The sequence below is a fragment of the Momordica charantia genome (assembly GCF_013281855.1).
Source record: "Momordica charantia cultivar OHB3-1 chromosome 8 unlocalized genomic scaffold, Mcharantia_2.0 BLBB01000008.1, whole genome shotgun sequence".
Classification (NCBI taxonomy): Eukaryota; Viridiplantae; Streptophyta; class Magnoliopsida; order Cucurbitales; family Cucurbitaceae; genus Momordica; species Momordica charantia.
Genome location: NW_028275166.1, coordinates 17,424,273 through 17,445,505, shown reverse-complemented (window position 1 = coordinate 17,445,505; position 21,233 = coordinate 17,424,273). Strand labels below are relative to the sequence as shown.

Genomic DNA, 21,233 nt, shown 5'->3' with positions numbered 1-21,233 from the left:
CAGGATTGGACATGCTGCAAAACAAGTTAAAGTAACAAGAAATGGACCTCACAGGCACTCCCTCACGTGTTTCCACTCGTTAATGAATTTCACTCGTGTTCAACACTCAAACAATGAATCACTCCCTCACAAACGCTCAATCTCACCCTCTCAGCAAATTACACTCCAATATTGAAAAGTAAGCCGATGAGCAAGACTGCAACTCAAGTGATTAGATAAAACACACAAAGAAAACACTCAAATAACTTGATATAGGAGTAAATTCAAAACTCAAATTAGAAACAAGCTAAAGAAGAAAGTGACAGAATTGGAACATGATAATTAAGATGGAACAAGAAGTTCAAAAGACCAGAAAATGTAACGCTTGAAGAATTAGGCTATTTTGAGAATTTATGGAGTTTAATTTAGCCTTGACAACAGATATGAGTTACACAAGAAAAACATCATTAGAAATGAAAAACAAATTGCTGGAAATTAATTGAGACAATTGTAACCGCCAAAAATTTAATGAGTAACGGTTAGTTGTGGAAATAAATCAAAACATAATTGATATTATTTATTACCAACAGCTAGATTAACAAAAATAGGCAATTTCAACCGCACAACTCAAATCTAGCATGATTTGGAAGTAAAAATGTAAAGAACAAAGAATAACACATGCTCTCGGGTATAGCAGTTTTCCAGAATAAAATGTCAATTTTCGAACTTTTCACTCAGAAGCAAATTGAATCAGAAGATATATTAGAAGACAAAGTTGTACATAAGACAGAGATCTACAAACTCATAGAAGACAACAAGACGAAAAGAAGAATGGAAATGACACTTTTTTTATATTTTAGATACGTGGACAGAATGTAACGAGATGAACAATAAGAACAAAAATTTCAAAACAAAGATCAAGAAGAGCAATACGAAAACGGAAACATATATCCGATCTAGAGCCTAGAGCTCTGATACCAAATGATAAGAAAACAATAGCCAATTGGATCTAAGAACCCTTATGGTTATGCAAACCCCTAGATCACAAGTGCTAAAACCCCCAAATCAAGATGATGTCAACCCAAGGAAGAAGTTAGAACGGATTTACCTTGATGATCAATATCGAAAGTAGAGAAAACTTGTTTCTAAACTCAAGATTCGAACCACTCCACAAGATAGCTTGATCAAGGCTACTTGAATGATTCTAGCATGCAATTCTAAAACACAAGAAATGCAAAGGAAAAACAAGCTCTAGGCTTTTTGAAGCAAAATAGCAACTTTATTCAATCATCAAAATCTGTCTTTCAAAGGAAACAAGCTAGGCTATTTATAGCCTCCAAAACAACCCTAAAAGTAACCTAAAGGCATTTGAAAGGTTGTAACTCCCAATTACATGATGGCCATAACATCCACTGGCTAAAATGTAACTTAAAACATAAAAATGAAATGTTTAAAACTGAAAATATAATACAAAGAGGTTTAAATCTGAGAATTGAAGTCTTGGTCACCCTTCAAAGTCTTTGTAACCTCCCAATTATAAATGAAGCTTCACTTGAAGTAGTTTGAAGTGTAGTTCCATTAATTGATGGATGACTTGCAATAAATGAAGCTTGAGATGCACTTAAGTTCATTTAATGCAACTTGAGTTCCTTGAATTGAACTTGGCTTTATTGAATGCAACTTGAGTTAAACTCCACTTCAACTTCAGCTCCTTTAAATGAACTTAGAGTTCATTTAATGCAACGCCTCCCTTAAGTTCTACTTGGAAGATATTGACTTGAAAAGTTCCATCTCTCTCTTGATCATCCCTAGCCGAGCTCACCAAGTATTGAACATGAGAAAGTAAAGCTTGTTGTAGCTTCTTGGCTCTTGATCTCGTTATGGGTCCTTGAGGCATGACAATGGTGCTTCCTTGGTTCACATCAGAGCTACTCCGTTAACACTAAATAACGCACGCACACGCCCCCTAGTGCTACTTACACACTGCTATGCTCCTATATCTTGCGCCAATTCACCACCTGATCAACAATAGACAAACGACATAATTAATACAAATTTTCCAGCCATCTAAATTCATTATAAGAGATCTTGCAATGTCCATTACCGCAAAAATCGGTTTCGTCTAGGTGCGGGTAACTCAGGCCTAACCCGAATAAATGTGGGTTGCGTATATCGAGCCTCTAATGGTTATGGGTAGGCGCCGACATCGGAAACTGCTGCTGTCCGAACTATTTTATCAGTAAAAACTCACCAAATCGATACTCACAACACTGTGTGCAGCAAGGACCCGCGCCATGACTTTCGACCACCAAGGGAGACCGAACCCGCTCGCGAGGGAAGGGCTGCGCCGCTGGAAAACACCCCGAAGAAAGAACCCACGCGTAGCAGCCGCCGCCTGCTGCTGCCGGAATCCGCGCGTCCGTTGCTGCCCGACGTCGCGCACCGCTGTTGCCAGACGCCCGCGCACGCCTGTTGCTGCCGGAATCCGCACGCCCGTTGCTGCCCGACGCCGTGCACCGCCGCTGCCCGGAGTCGCACGCCGCCGCTGCCTGCCGCGCCGTCTGCTGCTTTCAACCAGAGAAGGTGAGCCGCTGCATCGGAGGTCGTCGTCCGTTGAGCGCTTCGGGGAGGGATGAGGTGCCGGTAGAAGAATTAACGAAAAAGTAAAACGGGGGGGGGGGGTGTTTCATGAATAGGATAGGTTTGAGGCTAGGATTTCCTCTTTACTTTTCTTTTTTTTTTTTTTTTTAAAGAAGGGACCCATTTGGGCTAGAGTTTTCCCTTTACTTCCCTCTTGTTTTACAAACAAGGAAGGCCCACTTACCCAGATACTTAGTTTGGGCCCAACGACCGAGGACAAATGCTAGAGAAAGCAAACTCCTCGTTAAACAATAATTAGATACGTACTTACATGTCAAAACTCATAACAAATACTGCAGCAGCTCAAAATATAATGAAATGGAACAATTAAATTAAATAAATAAAATTTCTAAGAAAAGAGGGCCCGAGACTCGAAGGTAACCTAACCTGAGTAACGTGAGGCGTTACATTACCTCTTATTCCTTAAGTCTCACTGATCCTCTAATGAACAATGATTTGTAGTCCAACTATCAAATAAAAAAAAAATTCTCTCAATCCTTTTGATGAGGGTGGCGCCAATTGTTCAAGACTTGGATTCAGCCCTTAAGAGAACAACCTCTCTACTATCCCAAAATTGGGTAGAATTGAATTCCTTATTGCACCCTATGTCCCTAACTATCTACCTGGTCTTACCCCTGAAATGGGAGGCTTATTGGGCCAGCGCTGTTGAGCTGCTCTCACCAATGCAGATCTAAGGATAATCCCGAGTAAACAAAAGTTCATAGTTAGCTCAGGATTAAGATCGAGTTACCTAGGCCATCAAAGTCGAGATAGTCAGTTTCAAACAGTAAACGGTGTTATAAAGTAAAAGTGATTATCTCATGGTCCGGTCTTATGCAAACTCTTTGCACAAGACGCCCCTACTCGCATGTCTTCACATGAACGAATTAGAATCACATCGTTATACTAGCTACAAAGTGGGCCGCATCCATAGTGTTCCCAGAATAAGACGCCCAACCTTATTCCTATACTATAGACCATTTAGACTGTTAACTCAAACTTGATCCATATTTATGTCTCTAGATAAAGTTTGAGTCTCATGTAACAGTCTAGGATCCATAGTTTAATGGAGTTAGATCTAGTAATAATATTTTATTGGATCAATAACTACTTATTGATTATAACCTTCAATAAGAACTTTATTGAATGATAAAAGTTTATCTGACATTTACAAACTATGAGTTTTTGGAGAAACCCAACAATTACATAGAGAAAATGTTGAGAAATTTTGGTCATTTTGAGAGTAAGCTAGTAGTTACTCCGTTTGATCCAAATTGTAAGTTCAAGTAGAATAATGGTAAAGGTGTATCTTGTCTAGAATACTCTAGAGTTGTTGGTAGTTTAATGTGCATAATGAATTGTACAAGACCTGATATTGTCTATTCAGTAGAAAGATTGACAAGATACACGAGAAATCGTGGGCATGATCATTGGAATGTGTTAGTTAGAGTTTTAAAGTACTTGAAGTACACTTTGGACTATGGATTGCATTATACGAAATATTCATTTGTACTGGAAGGATTTAGTGATGCTAACTGGATCTCTGATAGCATGGAGACTAAGTAAACCAGTGGGTATATATTTACCTTAGGTGGAGCAGGTGTGTCATGGAAATCTTCAAAACAGATGTGTATAGCACGATCTACTATGGAATCAAAGTTTATAGTTCTTGATAAAGCTGGAGAAGAAGCAGAATGGCTTTGAAACTTTCTTGAAGATATTCCGTTGTGGTCGAATCTTGTAAGTGCCATATGTATTTATTGTGACAGCTTAGCAACCTCAATGAAAGCTATGAATAATGTCTACAGTGGGAAGTCACGACACATAAGATGTAGGCATAATTCTATCACGCAGTTGCTCTCTAATGGAATAATTTCCATTGATTATGTAAAATCAAAAGAGAATGTTGCAGATCATTTGATGAAAGGATTGTCAAGAGAGCAAGTTGCTTATACATCGAGAGAAATGGGGATAAAGCCTATGGAATAAAATATCTGGTGGTAACCTAACCTAGTTGACTGGAGATCCCAAGATCTAGGTTCAATAGTCAAACTGGCTGGATAATTCATAGTTGACACACTAAGAAACTTATAGTTTCTTCCCATTTTTATGTTATCATGTGTGTGATCTGTTGATGTTAAGGTCATATTGATATCTTGATTACGAGAGGGCTAGTGGCAGAATACTCTTAGTCAATATCACCTATATGAGAGTAGAATTGAGTCAGTTCTGTGAGAACTTTTCAAATGGCTTATGTTCTCTAAAGCTCTCATGAATTCAAGATCTTGTTCAAGACCAAAATTGACACAACCGTATAGAACTCAGAGATACAAGATAAGTTATGTGTGATATTTGTTGTCTCAATTTATCATGAAAAGGATAGTTCTAGAGCTAGTTCTCACTGTTTCTTCGGTAAATTCGATAAATGTTCACCAAGACAGGTTTAAGTCCAAAAGACACCTCTCTTGGTGCATAACTTATCTATTTGCTCTCAATGTCTTGGTCGTGTTTTGTCTGTCTCACTTTCTTTCATGTAGGGGATTGTTAGATTTTTCAAAGTCTGAAAGAAAGTGGAATTTGAAATATTGATAAACAATTCAATATATATACAAATTTAATATCCGGAAATTAAATTTGTAAGTTCTAATTCACATATAGGTTGTGAATTTTGTTTCATTTTGTTTATCAATTGTTTTTTTTATTTTTTTAGTTGTTATGTTTCTTCATTTTACTAAAATTGAAGTTATATGTTTAAATAAGGAGTTTTCCCTTTATTTTGTTAAAGTTACAAAGTTACATATTTGTAACTTTATGTGTTAAAAACTTGTGACATGTTACTTGTTTTGGACAACTATATATAGTTGTTGTTTTGCTTCATTTTGAGATATCCAAGCATATCAGAATTGGGTCTTCTCCTCCTCCCACAAGAGTTCTCTTTTCTTTTGAGTTCTTCTTCCTGTTTATGTTGAGAGCAAGTATCTAAGAGTTCTGCCAGATCCGAGTAGTTCGAAGTTGCTGTTCTACCGGAGTTAGTCGTTTTATCCTGCTGAGACGATCGATGTAGTCTGCTAGCAACTTGTGCAAAGCGAATAATTGTCTTCAGGTCAGCGTTATTGTAGTGTGCCTCGACTATATTTCGTAAAGATTTTGTGTTCATCAAGCTATCAAGATCTTCTATAATTGTTTGTAGCTAGTTACCTTGTAAATTATTGTTAGTGTTATTTAGTTGGCATATGCAACGTGTATTTATCCAACAATGTTCAATTGTCATCTTTGTCGTATCAAAACTGTCATGTGGTCAGTGAAAAATCACCTCCAACAACACTTAAGGGAGAGAAATGAATTTTTCTTCTAAATTATAATAGATTGTAAAATATTTAACGGTGTTAACCATAAAATTATTCCTTACCATGAAGAAGATTCCTTTGAAAAATACTTGTTCTTTCCAATAATAGATTGTCCTACCCATCCGAAATATCCAGAGGGAACATACATGCAGAGAGGGAACACTTGAAGTCTTGAACACATGCTGGGAGGGTAGACAAAGGGAAAAAAATATGGAAAAAAATATGGAGGGGGAGGGAGAGAGGATAAGAAACAAGGAAAAAAAATGGAAAAGAAAAGATTGTTTGCAAAGCGTGACTTGCGCAACTAATAAAGTCTACGCCCCATTTTTCTCAAAGTTGCGTAAGCGTCCTATTGTCCTCCAACGTCATAAGTTTGAATCATTCAGCATTCAAATTTGTATTTCTTTTTCCTTAAATATTTTTTTTTTAAAAAATGAAATATATATTTATTTTAAAATTAAAATTAAACAAACATAATTTTAAACCTTAAAATTTTGAAATATTGAAACTTTAATTTTTTCCTTTCAAGTAAATACGTTATGTTTCTATATTTACTAAATTAAATGGTAAACTATATTTACTTTAATAATTTAAAATTAATTCGTACATATACTAAATAATGATGAATATATTGTTTTATTGTTTTACTTTCCATTATTTATATCTGCCAAAGAACAAAAATAGTCTTTTGAACATGGAAAACGAAGAAAGGTCCGAAGACACGAATGACCTACCTTCGTACATAGCCATGGAACCACCCAAGTAAAATCTCATTTGGTGGAGGGTCTTGTCCATTTCCAACCTTCCGCATTTTCGTATGACCTTTAGCAACGAACCATTTATAACATAAATAGCCAGTCGGATACATTTTCAGACCTTCAATAATATAAGGTATCACATTTTAGTTGGGTCTTAATATCAAAGACGAATTTATAGTGACTTTAACGTCAACGTTTCGACTTTCTTGTGTAGGTCTTCCCTGACAGGTGACACTCAAGCTCTTTCTCAATTGCCTACCCTAGTCTTGATAAAAAAAAAAAAATGGGTAAACAATATCTAACCAAATTTAATTTTATTAAAAACTCTTTACAAAATGTTTCAAAATAATTTATTAGGTCTAAAATTATATTGGGAAAAAATCATTTTTTGCTTGGAAAATAGTTAAGTTGTATTAATTTTCTCATGAACTTTAAATTTCAACAAATTTAACTTAAATTGAGAGAAGTGATGTAATTTTTATGGTCTATTCATACTTCACTGGTTCACCTATTGATTTAAGCGAAAACAACAGGAAAAAAAGAAACATATTATTAATAGAGATTGAACTTACAAATTCGAACAAAATTTGATTTAACAGTTTTGTTAAAATAAACTTTTGGTAGATTTTGTATTCAGTCCCTAAGTTTAGAAACTAACAATTTGGTAATGGATATTTAGAAAATAGTTCTAAAGAGATTTTTGGCGTTAAATATTTTTCCCTGATAGAATAGTGATGTGGCAGCGGTGAGCCAACAAGTTTTAGATAACATGATAATAGTTATTAATTTTATAATTTTTTATTTTGCGATATTATTTATCTCTTTTGAACGAAAATTTCATTCAATAACCATTAATAACTATTTTTCTAAAGATAAAATATAAAACTGTCAGTTTTTGAAATTGAGAGATCACAAACCTATACTCAAATTCACCAACGAAAATGTATTTTACCCAATTTGGTTATGTCTAAATTCAATCAAATTCATACCAAATATACGTTTTATAATTTATTTGACATGTATGAGAATAATTTTAGTTTTAAACAAAACTTTGACGAAAATCTACTAATGTATAAAAATTTACAACACTCTTTAAATTTGGGTCAAATGTTGCAATACTTATCTAAATTTAATATGCAACCCATAAAATGAAGACTTTAGTATTATAAATTATACACCAACCTTAAAATTGTTTTTTTCCCTATAATATTTATATAAATTTATGACTTCCATATAAAATTTAGTATTATAAATTATACACCAACCTTAAAATTGTTTTTTTCCGAATAATATTTATATAAATTTATGACTTCCATATAAAATTGTGGATCCGCTATTGGTGCAGGAACACATGGATAATATTTTTTCCAGAGAGATTCTTAGTTCACACCGTATGACCCCAATGAATAATATTATTTTCAAATTTATCTCATATATCTCATATGGCTGAGAAATAAAAATTTCAAACACTCGGCCAGAGCCAGAAGAATCCTTTCGCCGTTCCATTTTTATAAAATTTCTTGTCGCGTGTGAAACGTATAAGAGAAAACGTGACCCCAACACAATAATATATATTGGGAGACCAATGGGAAAGCAAATAAATTAAGTCGTTTTACATTTTACCTAAATGCAAGATTGAGATCCCACTTCCACTTAGCTTCCACATTGTTGGTTTAATTAAAAATAAACAAAATGTTGGTACTATAAATACCCCAATAACCAGCTTTTATTTTATACCCAAAAACACACATTTGTGATAAGATAATTAGCTAGCCATGGCAAAGAGAGAGATCATTTTTGTCCTTGTCTTATTGCTTTTTATAGCATCGTCCGAGCAAGCTTCTTTCGATTACTATCAAGTGGTGTTTCAATGGCAACCAGCTACTTGCAATGACATAACATTACCCACTCGGTGCGTACAAAACCCAGATAATAGATTCAGTATCCACGGCGTGTGGCCCAGCAAAACATCTGGTTCAAGAGTCGGACCTTGTAACGGCACTGCCTTCGATCCCGCAACTGTAAAGCCGACCTTCTTTACTTTATCATCGGTTTAAGCTTTTGGATTGAGTGGTGGTTTATTCATCCTTAACAATTCTCATATAACTTCATCTGATTATTTACAGATAGTTAGCATACGCGCGGGGCTGAACCAAAATTGGCCGGATGTAATCCGTCGGAAGAACCAAGTATTTTGGAGCGACGAGTGGAGAAAACATGGGACTTGCTCCGAGGACTTGTTAAACCAGCTCCAATATTTCACATTCGGTCTGAATATTTATCACGACGAGGGCAAAGATATAGTTGAGAAATTGGGAAAGAAAAAAATAATACCAAATGGAAAAAAGTACAAGAAGGCAGATGTTGAGAAGGCAATTAGTAGCGTGATTGGTAAGAGGCTAGGATTTCGCTGCAACATCGATCAGTCTAACTATCATCAATTGCATGAAATCAGTTTTTGTTATGCCAAAGATGCTTCCACTCTCCAAGATTGCCCTTCTAATGCTACCAACTGTCCTACAAAGTTCAAGTGGTCTTCCTTCAAGAGAGAACATGTTGAGTTATGAGTTTTTTCTTATAACTCAAGTTTAATTTTGAGTTTTTAATTTTTTAAGTTTCTTTCTTTGATGGTTAGATTTAATTTTATGTTTTTTATCTTTTAATTTTTAATTTTATGACGTGTAAGTTTCTAGTTTTTTAATGTTTCAAATGGTATGTTGGTTACTAAATAGACCAAACATTATAGCTATAAAAAGGTGAGCTTTCATGAGAAGTTTTTATCACCAACATTTGTTTATTCTCAATTGTATCACTTCAATTAGAAGTTGATTTTTCCTCCTATTAAATTCTACTCTCTCGCATTTCATATTTCTTCATTGTTCATCAAACATTGAGAATTTTACTATTACTTCCGCATTATTTTTATCACTCTCATTTTCTCAATAGTGATATCACAACCTTCGATTTAAAAAGATGTGATTTTACTGTGAGCGAGAAAATTTCAATTTCTTATTTGATAATGTCTACAAAATTTGGTGTTACCTCTCCTCCATATTTTAGTGATGAAAACTATTAATTTTGGGTTGTTAAAATGCAATCCTATCTCAAAGCACTTGGTCATTGGGAACCAATTGCAACAGATGCCGATCATGAGCCATTGAGAGAAAAACTGACATTGAATCATATTAGATTACATGAAGAGGAGAAGTTAAAAGCAGCCTAAAGCTTTATCTGTAATCCATGCTTCTTTATCTGACCCTATATTTGCTAGAATTATTGATTATAAAACAACAAAAGAAGCTTGAGATAAACTAGAAGATAAATTTGAAGGAATTATAAAGGTAAAAGCTATCAACTTATTAACTTTCAAAAGAGAGTTTGAGATGCTCAAGATGAAATATTCAGATTCTTAGAGGGACTACACAACGAAAGTGATGACCATTGTGAACCAGATCCGACTAGCAGGTGAAGATTTTACAGATCAAAGAGTTGTGGAGAAACTAATGGTTAGTATTTCTAGCAAATTTGAATCAATGATCCCAGCAATAGAGGAGTCTTGTGGTCTGACTACTCTTTCTATAGATGAGTTAATCGACAAGTTACGAGCTTAAGAATAGAGGGATACAATGCTTAACGAGGAGCATGTTGAAGGTGCCTTTAATGCCAAGTTCAAAAGCAAGACCCCTACTGCACAAGATGATAAAAAAATCAAACAAAGATCGGCGGAGCAAGGGAAAAGTAGGAGCGTCAATGAATGGTAAATTTCCTCCTCGTCATTTTTGTAAAAGGACCAGCCATGCTGAGAAGGATTGTTGGTACAAAAACAAACAAGTCTATCATTGTGACTATTACAATAAGGATGGTCATACGAATAAGTTTTGTTATGCTAAACAAAACCAAGCCCAAAATCCGCAGCAACAAGCAAATTGTGTAAACAACAATTAGGAAACAAATTTGTTGTATATGACTTCTCATATAAGTGACAACAAGTCAACCTCATGGCTAATTGATAGTGGATGCACTACCCATATGGCTAAAGATATAAATCATTTTAGCCAGATTGACAAATCTATGTAGTCAGATCAATTGTGGTTATTGGATATGGTGAGACGACTCTAGATCAGGATTGTGTTATTATGACCCTCGTGGAGTAGGATGGACGTTGGTGTGGATTATTAATATTGATGGAGTTCCATCTCAAAACCAATTGGCAATGAGAGGAGTAGCCCATGTCTATTATAAACCATTGTTAGGTCCCTTCTCTTTTCGACGTGGGATCCTTAACATACCCCCTCAAGATGGTGGCTCTTTTGGCTCATCGATCTTGGCCAGGTCCCTTTTTTTTTTTTTACCGGATGCTCGTTTGAGCTTTTAGACTCTGATAATATATTAATATTCATGGGGTTCCATCTCAAAACTAATTGGCAATGAGAGGAGTAGTCCATGCCTATTATAAACCATTGTTAGGTCCCTTCTCTTTCAATATGGGATTCTTAACATGGATACCCTCTTGGAGATGCTCACTTGATTGCTCGTGGCGAATTGACTCTTGAACAAGCAAGCACAAGCCTATAAGGAACTATGCAAAAATACTTCCTCTTTTTTTATTAATATTATTATTATTTTTTTACTAAGGGTCAATGGTATAGATGATACCAAATATAAGAATCAAATGGTGTCAAACAGACACCAAATGATATAACACAAATAATTGAAAGAAAGGTATAAACAAAGAAATATAAGATGCTAACGTCGAGCCTAATGCTCTCGGTACTAACGACTCGACAACAATATACAAATCGATTCAAAGCTCAATAAAGAAAGAACTATGCAATAAAAATCAATGAAAACAAAAATAACTCTAAAAGATGTAGAAATCCTACTCGTAGCAAACACACACAAAAAGATTTCTTACAACAAAACAGTAACATTTTCTACAAGAGGGGTGACTTTGGGTGAGGAGTGCGTGCTGTATAAGGATCAGATTGGGCTCAAACCAGTGACAAATAAAGTACAAGGAGTGTACTTAACAAGTGTGGGTTGCCAAAAGGTTTGAAGAACATTAGAGAGGCCTGCTGTCTCTAAAAAGTCTAGGGCTGCACAGAAAAAGGCTCTCTCGGGTAGCCTAATGAAGTAGGCGGTTGTCCTCCTTCTTTTGGGCTGTCCAAAGGTGACAAAATAATCCAAAAATATTTTTAGATCAAAGAATAAAAAATATTAGGATTACTTGCTAAAAAAAATTCAATTTGAACAAGATTTTATGGCCTAAAGATTTTCTTCAAAATTGTCCAGCTTCAAATATGGAAACTTTTATGCCTGGATGACTGCAATCTTTATGTACCTGGATAACGCTTTCAAAGACCATCAATTTGGCATCTGATTTGACAATAAACAACAAAAATATCATAGAGATATAAATCTCCGAAGTTGGATTTCTATTCTCTCGGTAGCTGCAAGATTTTCCAAAAATTAGTGCTGACAAAAAACCCAATAACTCTCAAACCAGAAATCGAAAATTATCGATTCTTAGCTTTCTGGAAAGCTAACTCATTATGGCTTCTTCTTCTCAACACACTTCACTCCCTACTTCTCCTTCCCACGTTCCTACACAACCTCCTATGATGGGCCCACATGGTTATGTAAATTTTCAGCAGCTACCAACCCTTAATATACCTCAAAACAGTGAGTTTAGGGCTACAAATCCTCAACAACTTCCTCCAATGATCAATCCGGGTATGTACCAACCGTTGATGTTTAACTCGGTTCCTTTCTATCATTTTTCCTTGTCCCAAATGCAAATTCCAGCTAGTGTTCATCCTTATGGAATGCCCAACCTATCTATTCTATTTCCTAGCCTTCCACCTTATTATGGAATGGGTAATTGGGTACCTCCACAAAATTATGGGATGATTTTACCTAGGGTTTCCCCACCACCTCAACTTCCATTCCTAGAAAGAGGACCTCAAGCACCCCAATTAAACCCTAACATATTGAGTACCTTCAACATAGGACACCTAAAACCCTTAGAGCCTCCTATGATGCCAATCCCAACCAATATGCCAATGGATACAGGAGTTGAGCATGGAGAAGAGCAAGAGAAGAGCCATAGCCAGAGGCTAGAGCCCGAGGTCTCGATAGGACAAAAGAGGAAGGGCAAGGAGGTGCTGACGGACCCAGAAATTGAGGAAGATGGGAGTAGTAGGCGTCTGACGCCTAAGGGTTCATCTATGGAGAACAGGGATGAGGAGCAGTTTTATTCATCTCCGTTGATTATTACACCTGGAGATGGTAATGATGATTTTCTACTGGTTTCACGAGGCAATTGTTCAAATATGCTAGAAACGGAGGATACCGAAAAGGAAGTGGTAAGAAAAGATACTCAGGAACCTTCCCCATTGGATACACCTACAGAAGGAGCATTTTTTAGTCACCAAGTGTTGCCTACTGGGGCAACTGGATCTACTCCGTTGGCAACGGATGAGTATGTCACACTGATGGCCACTCTACCAGGGGTAAGGGATGCTCACGCTATTCCTTCTAATGCAGTTAACCCGCTTGGGTGTGATACAGGTAGATCCAAAGTTGGGGAGAATAGTACTCAAGAACCTACCAGAGAAGAAGATCCTGAGGACACGCAGACGTTAAGGGAAATGTTCCAATACAAGAGGCGGGATAAAAAGAGTTCAAAACGTCGTGCAGTTCAGGCTAAGAAGCCGACAGTGCCCATGAATGAACCTAAAACGAGAGCTGCGAAAGCTAAAGCAGCTGAAGCTAAGAAGAAGGTAGTGGCACCTGGGCCAGTTGATACAATCGAACTAGACTTGTCTGAGGGAGAGAGGTCGAGACGAAATGGAACGCGGCGAATTTAGCCACTCGAACTTCATTAATGAAATCCCGTAAGATTATGACAGAATTGGGATTCGACCTCAATCTAGGAGATGTGCCTGACGATTGGAGGGAGACCGCTAGAGATAAAGAATGGAGACCACTCATTCAACCCATACAATGTGAGGCTTTGGAGTTAGTCAGAGAGTTCTACGCTGTTGTCCATCCCCAGTCACATATAGCCATAGTGCGTGGGAAGGAAATAAGGTTTGATGCCACTCAGATCAACTACACCTTCAACATTGAGAATATCAGAGATGCTGTGGGAAATAAGATGTTAGTGACTCCGACTCTAGAACAGCTCGGTGCGGCTCTAGAATGTGTTGGGAAGCCCTCTGCCACTTGGGATTTGACTACTCATGGCAAGGTACGACTAAAACCCGAGGATGTTTCACTAGCTGCTGCAGGATGGTTATATATAGTCAAAAACAGGATTCTGCCAACGGAGCATGATGAGCATGTCACTCAGGATAGGGCACTGCTGGTTTATGCCATGCTAAAGGGCATAGATGATGGTTTTGGACTTTTTCTCGGTCGTTTGAGTTCCAATTCATGCAAAATTCATATATGATGGTTTGTGGTTGGCTTATATTGTATTTATGACATTTTAGGACCATTTGGGAGTGCAAATTAATCAAAAGAAGCAAAAAGACGGAAAAACCTTCATTGGAGGCGCCAGGCGCCTTGTAGGCTGCAGAAATCCTGGTTTTCTTCCAACTTTGCTCTTAATGAAACGCGTCTTCCAATGCGTTTTGGTGGTTCCAACCGATGCATACGTGTAGAAGAAGTGTTCCACTATCAGTTTGAGCATGATTTGGTCAGTCAAAGGAGTTGGAAATGGGTGATCCACCAGCGTTTTAGAACCTACCTAACCAATTCTGCACAACTATAAATTTCAGCAGCTTCTCCACAAAATTCATCAAGCCTTGCTTCCTTCTCTTGATCATTCTTAGTGTTTCTTTGTTGCTTTCTAAGTACTTTTGAGTTGCTTTCATTAGTTGCTTTTAGTTTTTAAATCCCGAGCACTTTACATTCCTTTATTGAGCTTTGTTTTGTTTCCGTTGTTACTTAGTTATTTTCTACCTATTCAAATTTATAAAAATCCAGCACTTAGCTTATCTTTACTTTGCCTTTACTTTAGTTTTAGTTAAGAGAATTATGTTTTTGGAGAAAAGAGCACGTGACACTCCCCCTTGCTTGAAAGAGAAGGGCGAAGCTCTCAATCCCGAGCAAAACTCTCCATTAGTTAACTTTTGTTTTTCACACATGCATTTCAATTTCAACCATTTTACTTGCCGTATTTTCTTCAATATGTCTTTCTAAATTCCCGTCTCTAGCTCGGTTATGGATAGTTAGCCTTTTATTTCTAAAAAGAGTTGCTAAGAAGTAGTGCTTTTGCTTTCCACTCATTGCTCAACATGTTTTCCCAAAAAGTTAGGATTTAGAGAAGGCCACTGTAAGTCTTAACAAGTCAATACTGAAAAGGTTGCTTATTTGTATTGTTGAGTAGTTAAACCGAGGAGAGGAGCGCCTTAGACATAAGGGTTCCGGTTAAGTAGCCTAGACATAGGACCTTAACCCGAGGTTGCAACTATTTCCATCCTAAAACTAAGATATCACTCATAATAGACATATTAGGGAATGTCTTAGGACCTTGAACTTGCTTAGACATAAGTCAAGTGAAAAGCGTAGTCGTTGGTTCCTAAAGTAAAATGCATATCGTCCTTAGCGTATCCTTGATTCTTTGTTGGCTAACTTGAAGTAATTCGGGCTAGGTTTTACCATTATAAGACCAAATCCCAAATCCAAAACCATTATTTGTGACCACTCCCCATTTTACAAGAATCACTCATTTCAACGTTCACTATTCATTAAAACTTTAGAGTTTGGAAATTATTTAGAAGTCCTTGAGGATTGATACTTGGATACTCCATCCATTTTATATTACTCTGACAGGTGTGCGCTTGCATCTATAGAATTGTTACCACGCTTAGTGCGTGCGTTCAGCATAACCTCAGTTAGTTGACCAGATCTTAGACAAGTCATCATTGATAAAATATCACAGCCTAGCACGCGTGAACAGGATGAGAAGTCACAGAAGCTCGAAGAAAAATAGGAAGACAAAGAGTGTGACATTGAAGAGATGGCAGATCAGGCGGATTCACCATTTACGAAGGAGATTATGAAGGGAAAAGTCCCATTGAAGTTAAAACTCCTTGCCATCAAATAGTAAGATAGTGTAACGCATCCTATCGACCATCTCGACACATATAGGGAATGGATGGACCTTTATGGGGTGACAAAAGTGATCAGGTGTAGGGTGTTCACCTTTAAATTAACTAGTTCAGCTTGAACCTGCGATAATTGAATAGGAAGTCTGATACGAATCCATTTGTGACCAATTACATATATCAAAGGAGCAATTATTACAAGAAAGGCAAGGAAGATTCAAGAGGCTTTCACACTGCACCTTCAAAAGCTTGTTAATGCACAAGAACCAACAAAGAGTTTTGAGCCCGAATTTATTCATAATGTTACTTCAATGAGTCAAGAAGAGAATGGAGCAAAGATGGCACGGGAAAAGTTGTCTATTTTGAGAGATGGCACGGAGGACAAAAAAAGTGTGCAGATTCGTGAACAGGTGCCTTTGCAGATTGCACCTCTTTGGAGTTTGTGAAGTCAAAAGTTGTCAAACCATATCCAAATGTGAAGCGCCTCCTACAGCACATAGATAAGACCATTTGAAGCATGACTACGTTTTCTGATCCGCATTTAAGTGTCTAGAATGATGTGGAATCAAGTTTTAATTTGCATGTCTTATTTTCTACAATTTGCATTAAGTAGTATTTTGAAAAACTTTTGGTGTTCTTATGTTGAACGACCATTTGGCCTATTTAAAGGCTTGTAATGCTCTTGTTATGGATAACTTAAGATTAAAAAAATATTGAAATTCAAGAACTTTTGTTCCTTAACACTTTTGGTGTTGCTTCTTTCAAATCTTGCTTTAGGTTTGATGTTAAACCGATTCATTGGATTCGTCTCGATCAAGCTAATTCTGGAGTGAGTCGTCTTAGGATCTAGGAGTGTCTATCGTAGATTCTAAGTCCGATCTAAGAGTGATTCATCTTCTAACCTTACTCTTGGTTGGAATCATTCGGTAAGTTAGTCGTTTTTGTGAATGTTTGCAAGGATCCTAGAAGGACCTCTAGCTTTGTAAACACGAGCAACCTTGGTGCTTATCAAAGTCAATCTCCTCTTTCAAATAACATACAAGGGCGTTTGTCACATAGCTCGTCAGAGGATGGAACAGGAGTCGACCCATGGCATATCTTCCCACCATAAAACAAAAGTCGATAGAAAGCCAAAAAAATACGTGGCTCGATTTAACAAGGAGAAGTTGCAAGTCGAGGATCTTACCTATGGGGCGTCACTTTTTACCTTCATGTCCGGTGTGAAAGATTAGAAGTTGTAATCTTCCTTTGTAATAAAGACCTCAGCTACATTCTCATAAGCAATAAGTCGTGCCCAAAAGTATATGAGTGTCGGGGAACTACTCTACTCGAAGCGGGATTAGAATTGGAAGCACGGTCAAGCAGAACACAACGTAAAGAGAGATAGGTCCAAAGAAAAGCAAAATGGATCAAAGTGGGGAAAAACCGATAGCGTGCAGGACTTGTCGAGTCAACAAGACCCTTCGAAAAGGTTTGAAAAATATACCCCAACAACAGTTCCACTCAAGCAGGCTCTGATGGATATAACGGGCAAGATGCTACTGAGATTGCATGAGGAGATGAAAGCAACATCTCATAAGAGAAGTACGAGGAGATATTGCATCTCCCATCGAGACCATAGCCATTCAACACAGGATTGTTATAATCTCAATGAGGAAGTAGAAAATCTCATTTGGAATTGCCACCTCAAAGAAGTTGTGGATGATTCTAAGGCAACTTTGAACAACAACTAGGACGACAAGTCTCCCACCAGAGGGAATCCGGATTTGGCACCTCTGTGCCCCGGCATTCCCCTGCGACTTGGCTATGCCACAATCAATCTCTGAGCCATTTAGAAGAGGGTAGACTGCCCTACAGACCAACACGAGTCCTTCCAGCATGCTTTGTTCTCACTCACATACATGCTTCCTAGTACGCTTAACTTTGAAATTCTTATGATTGAGCCACCGAAAAAGAAGGTGCACCTTATTGGTATAGATAGTGACTATCAATTCTTTTAAACCTTTTTTGACCATTCTTCAATGATTTCCGGATTCCTCTCATTCGGATGTGGTATCGATTCATTCATGTACCCCTCCTCCCGGGCCTCACATGCCCACCAGCTTCCGCCTTGGTTCGTCTCCGAACCACATCTTACTGGGAGAGCTTCCGCTCTGATACAATCTGTAACGCCCCAAGCCCAGGATTTGGAATCTGGATTTGGCACCTCTTTGCCCAGGCATTCCCCTGCAACTTGGCTGCGCCACCGTGAAGTTCTGAGCCACTTAGAAGAGCATAGACTGCCCCTACAGACCAACACGAGTCCTTCCAGGATGTTTTTCATCGTACAGAACAAAGAAAATAATCCAGTAGCTTCCAACTAAGCAAACATAAGTGATAAGAAAACAATAGCCAATTGGATCTAAGAACCCTTATGGTTATGTAAACCCCTAGATCACAAATGCTAAAACCCCCAGATCAAGATGATTTCAACCCAAGGAAGAAGTTAGAACGAATTTACCTTGATGATCAAGATCAAGAGTAGAGAAAACTTGTTTCAAAACTCAAGATTCGAATCACTCCACAAGTTAGCTTGATCAAGGCTACTTGAATGATTCTAGCATGCAATTCTAAAACACAAGAAATGCAAAGGAAAAGCTCATGGCTCAATAAGCTTAAATTTCATTATCTCAAAACTCAAATCTCAAATCTGTTTTTCCAAGGAACAAGCTAGACTATTTATAGCCTCCAAAACAACCCTTCAAGTAACCTAAAAGAATTGTAAAGGTTGTAACTCCCTACTACATCAATACCATAACCACCACTAACACAAATAAAACTTAAAACACATAAATGAAATGTTTAAAACTGAAAATACAATTAAACATGCTTTAAACTCCTCCACCATAAAACCAAGAGTTTGTAACCCTTCAAGAGTGAATGAACTGGAGTTTGAACTACTTTCAAGTACTTTGAAGTCTTGTTCATTTAATGCATCTTGAGTTCAACTTAGACTTCCATTAATGCAACTTGAGTTTGTAGTAAATGAAGTTGGACTTGTTCTTGACTTCATTAATGCAACTTGAGGTTGCCATAAATGACACTAGAGTGCATTTAATGCAACTCCAATTTGTTGTCAACTTGGACATAGGATTCTCCAACAACTTCCTTTAACTCTTGAAGACTAAGACACTTTTGGTTCATATCAATAAGCTAAATAACATAAAATTATCGCGTGCATTTTCAATCCCAAAACATGCTTTCAAACATCAAAGCTTAATCACTTCCAACCATACCGAGCAGCAACTTTCAACGCATATCCAATAATCATGATACAAAATATTTTCCTAATATATAAAAGGGAAAGAACAAACGAAAAGAACAAGAATGCAACCCAACGATAACAACTAGAAGTCCTGAAATGATGCCCAATAAATTCTAAATACATGAGATACACAAGTATAGCAAAGTTAAGCACGAGACCATCTCAATAACACCTATTAACGCACACACCCGCCCCTTGGTGCTACTTACTCACGCCTACAAACTCCTAGCCTTTGCATTGGCTCGAAACCTACAAGGTTGCTCGAGTTTGAATGAGTCGTACACGAAAAGTTTTGGCGCACTGAAGTTTGACTCAATGATTGGATCCAAAAGTGAAACATCTTTAGGTTGCTCGAGTTTGAATGAGTCGTAAACCAAAAGATTTGGGGTACTGAAGTTTGACACCATGATTGGAACAAAAAGTGAGACATCTTTGGGTTCCTCGAGTTTTAATGAGTCCTAAACAAAAAGTTTTAGGGCAATGAAGTTTGACGCCATGATTGTTACCAAAAGTAACACATCTTTGGGTTCCTCGAGATTTAATGAGTTATAAACCAAAAGTTTTAGGGCAATGAAGTTTCACGCCATGATTGGAACCAAAAGTAAAACATCATTGGGTTGCTCGAGTTTTAATGAGTCCTAAACAAAAAGATTTAGGGCAATGAAGTTTCACGCCATGATTAGAACCAGAAGTGAACATCTGTAACGCGCTAGGATTTTCAGCATTCAAACAGGGAACGTTACTAAAAGCCACTTAAAAAGTATCACTCGTTCTAGAGAATTAAACCACTAGAAATACAAACTTTGACAATTCTCACCACGCTTCTGTTGCGCTACTCTGATTAACATAAGCTGATGCTAAACAAAACAAACAATGGTAAAGTTTTAACGAACTCAAATCCTTCTCAGTTAATAATTTAGTAACAATCCAATCTTATAGAAACTTTTCACCGCAATCTTCACCAATCAAAAATCATCCACTACAAAAAACTAACTTTCTCGAATAGCAGCGAAGAGAAGGCTAATTCAAGTTCGGCTTGAACAAATGTATTATCCTGATAAATATCCTCAATAGATCACATCGTCAAAGTTCAAGTAGCTGAACAAAATGTATGTTCTCAAAAGAATAGTGCACTGTCAGCCCTAACACATCCTTTAAAAAAATGGAACTTAACAACCCAATTTAATAATCTCAAAACATACTCAATTACAAATAAACAACTATAACTATCCTATCCAAATTTAAAACTTAACGACGCAGCGTTAAATGGTCTCTCTAGTCAAGTCTCCTCCTTGCCATCACCATCCAAGAGCTAGCTCGATACCTGCAAAACTGGAGGGGGAAAAAGAGGGATGAGTACAACCACAGTACTCAGTAAGCAGCCCTTATCTGAAGGGTCACGCACAAACAGCATGCCTATAAAGGATACAACGTGTCATGCTTATCAAAGAATCAATACATCATGCTTATCATTAATCTCGAGGCTTAAATGAAATAAACATATTTCAAGAAGCAGTTTATGTATAAGTTTAACTAAAAAATATACCATACATGTCAAACTCATCCTCTCATCTTAACTCACTAGTGCTCTTTCTTGATTCCTCCAAGACTTACTCCTTCGAGTCGTACCGATCTCTGACCTCACGTAGCTAAAGCATCGACACTTCTCTACAGTGCTTGGTGTTGGACCTTGACATTTATCCTCAAGGCCTCAACTACTTTTCAACGTATTGGTCCTTGGCCTCCAAGAAACTCCTAACCTATCACACTATGTTATTCCTCCAAGTCTAACTCCTCGAATCGTATCGGCCCTTGCCATTTATCCCAAGGCCCGACACTCATCTACAGAGGCTTGGCGTTCGACCTTGCCGTTTATCCCCAAGGCTTCAAATTGTGCATCACATTATGTTTTTTTTTTGTTTGCAAAGGTAAATAAAATATATTAAAACAAGAAAAGCATAAGGAGGATCTCACAGCCCAAGATCAAGGCAACAAAACAAAAAGGTAAAGAGAACAATAGAAATCACGAAAATAAGTCCCAAGCAAAGACAAGCATGGGCTCAGAGCTCCTACAGCTCCTACAACAACT

General features: G+C 37.3%; 1 protein-coding gene across 1 annotated transcript; it reads left to right on the top strand.

Annotated features, from left to right (window-relative positions):
• Positions 1 to 8,499: 8,499 nt before the first annotated feature.
• Positions 8,500 to 9,291, top strand: LOC111025745 (ribonuclease MC-like). Its single transcript, XM_022303641.2, has 2 exons — positions 8,500 to 8,745; positions 8,851 to 9,291. The coding sequence occupies exons 1-2, from the start codon at positions 8,500 to 8,502 to the stop codon at positions 9,289 to 9,291; spliced, it is 687 nt and encodes a 228-aa protein (XP_022159333.1).
• The last annotated feature ends 11,942 nt before the right edge of the window (positions 9,292 to 21,233 follow it).

What these genes read in the sequence shown, in the direction of transcription:
- LOC111025745 (XM_022303641.2), top strand. Translation starts at nt 8,500, where the DNA reads ATGGCAAAGAGAGAGATCATTTTTGTCCTTGTCTTATTGCTTTTTATA. An exon ending in CTGCCTTCGATCCCGCAACT is followed by an intron (nt 8,746 to 8,850) that starts GTAAAGCCGACC and finishes GATTATTTACAG; the next exon opens with ATAGTTAGCATACGCGCGGG.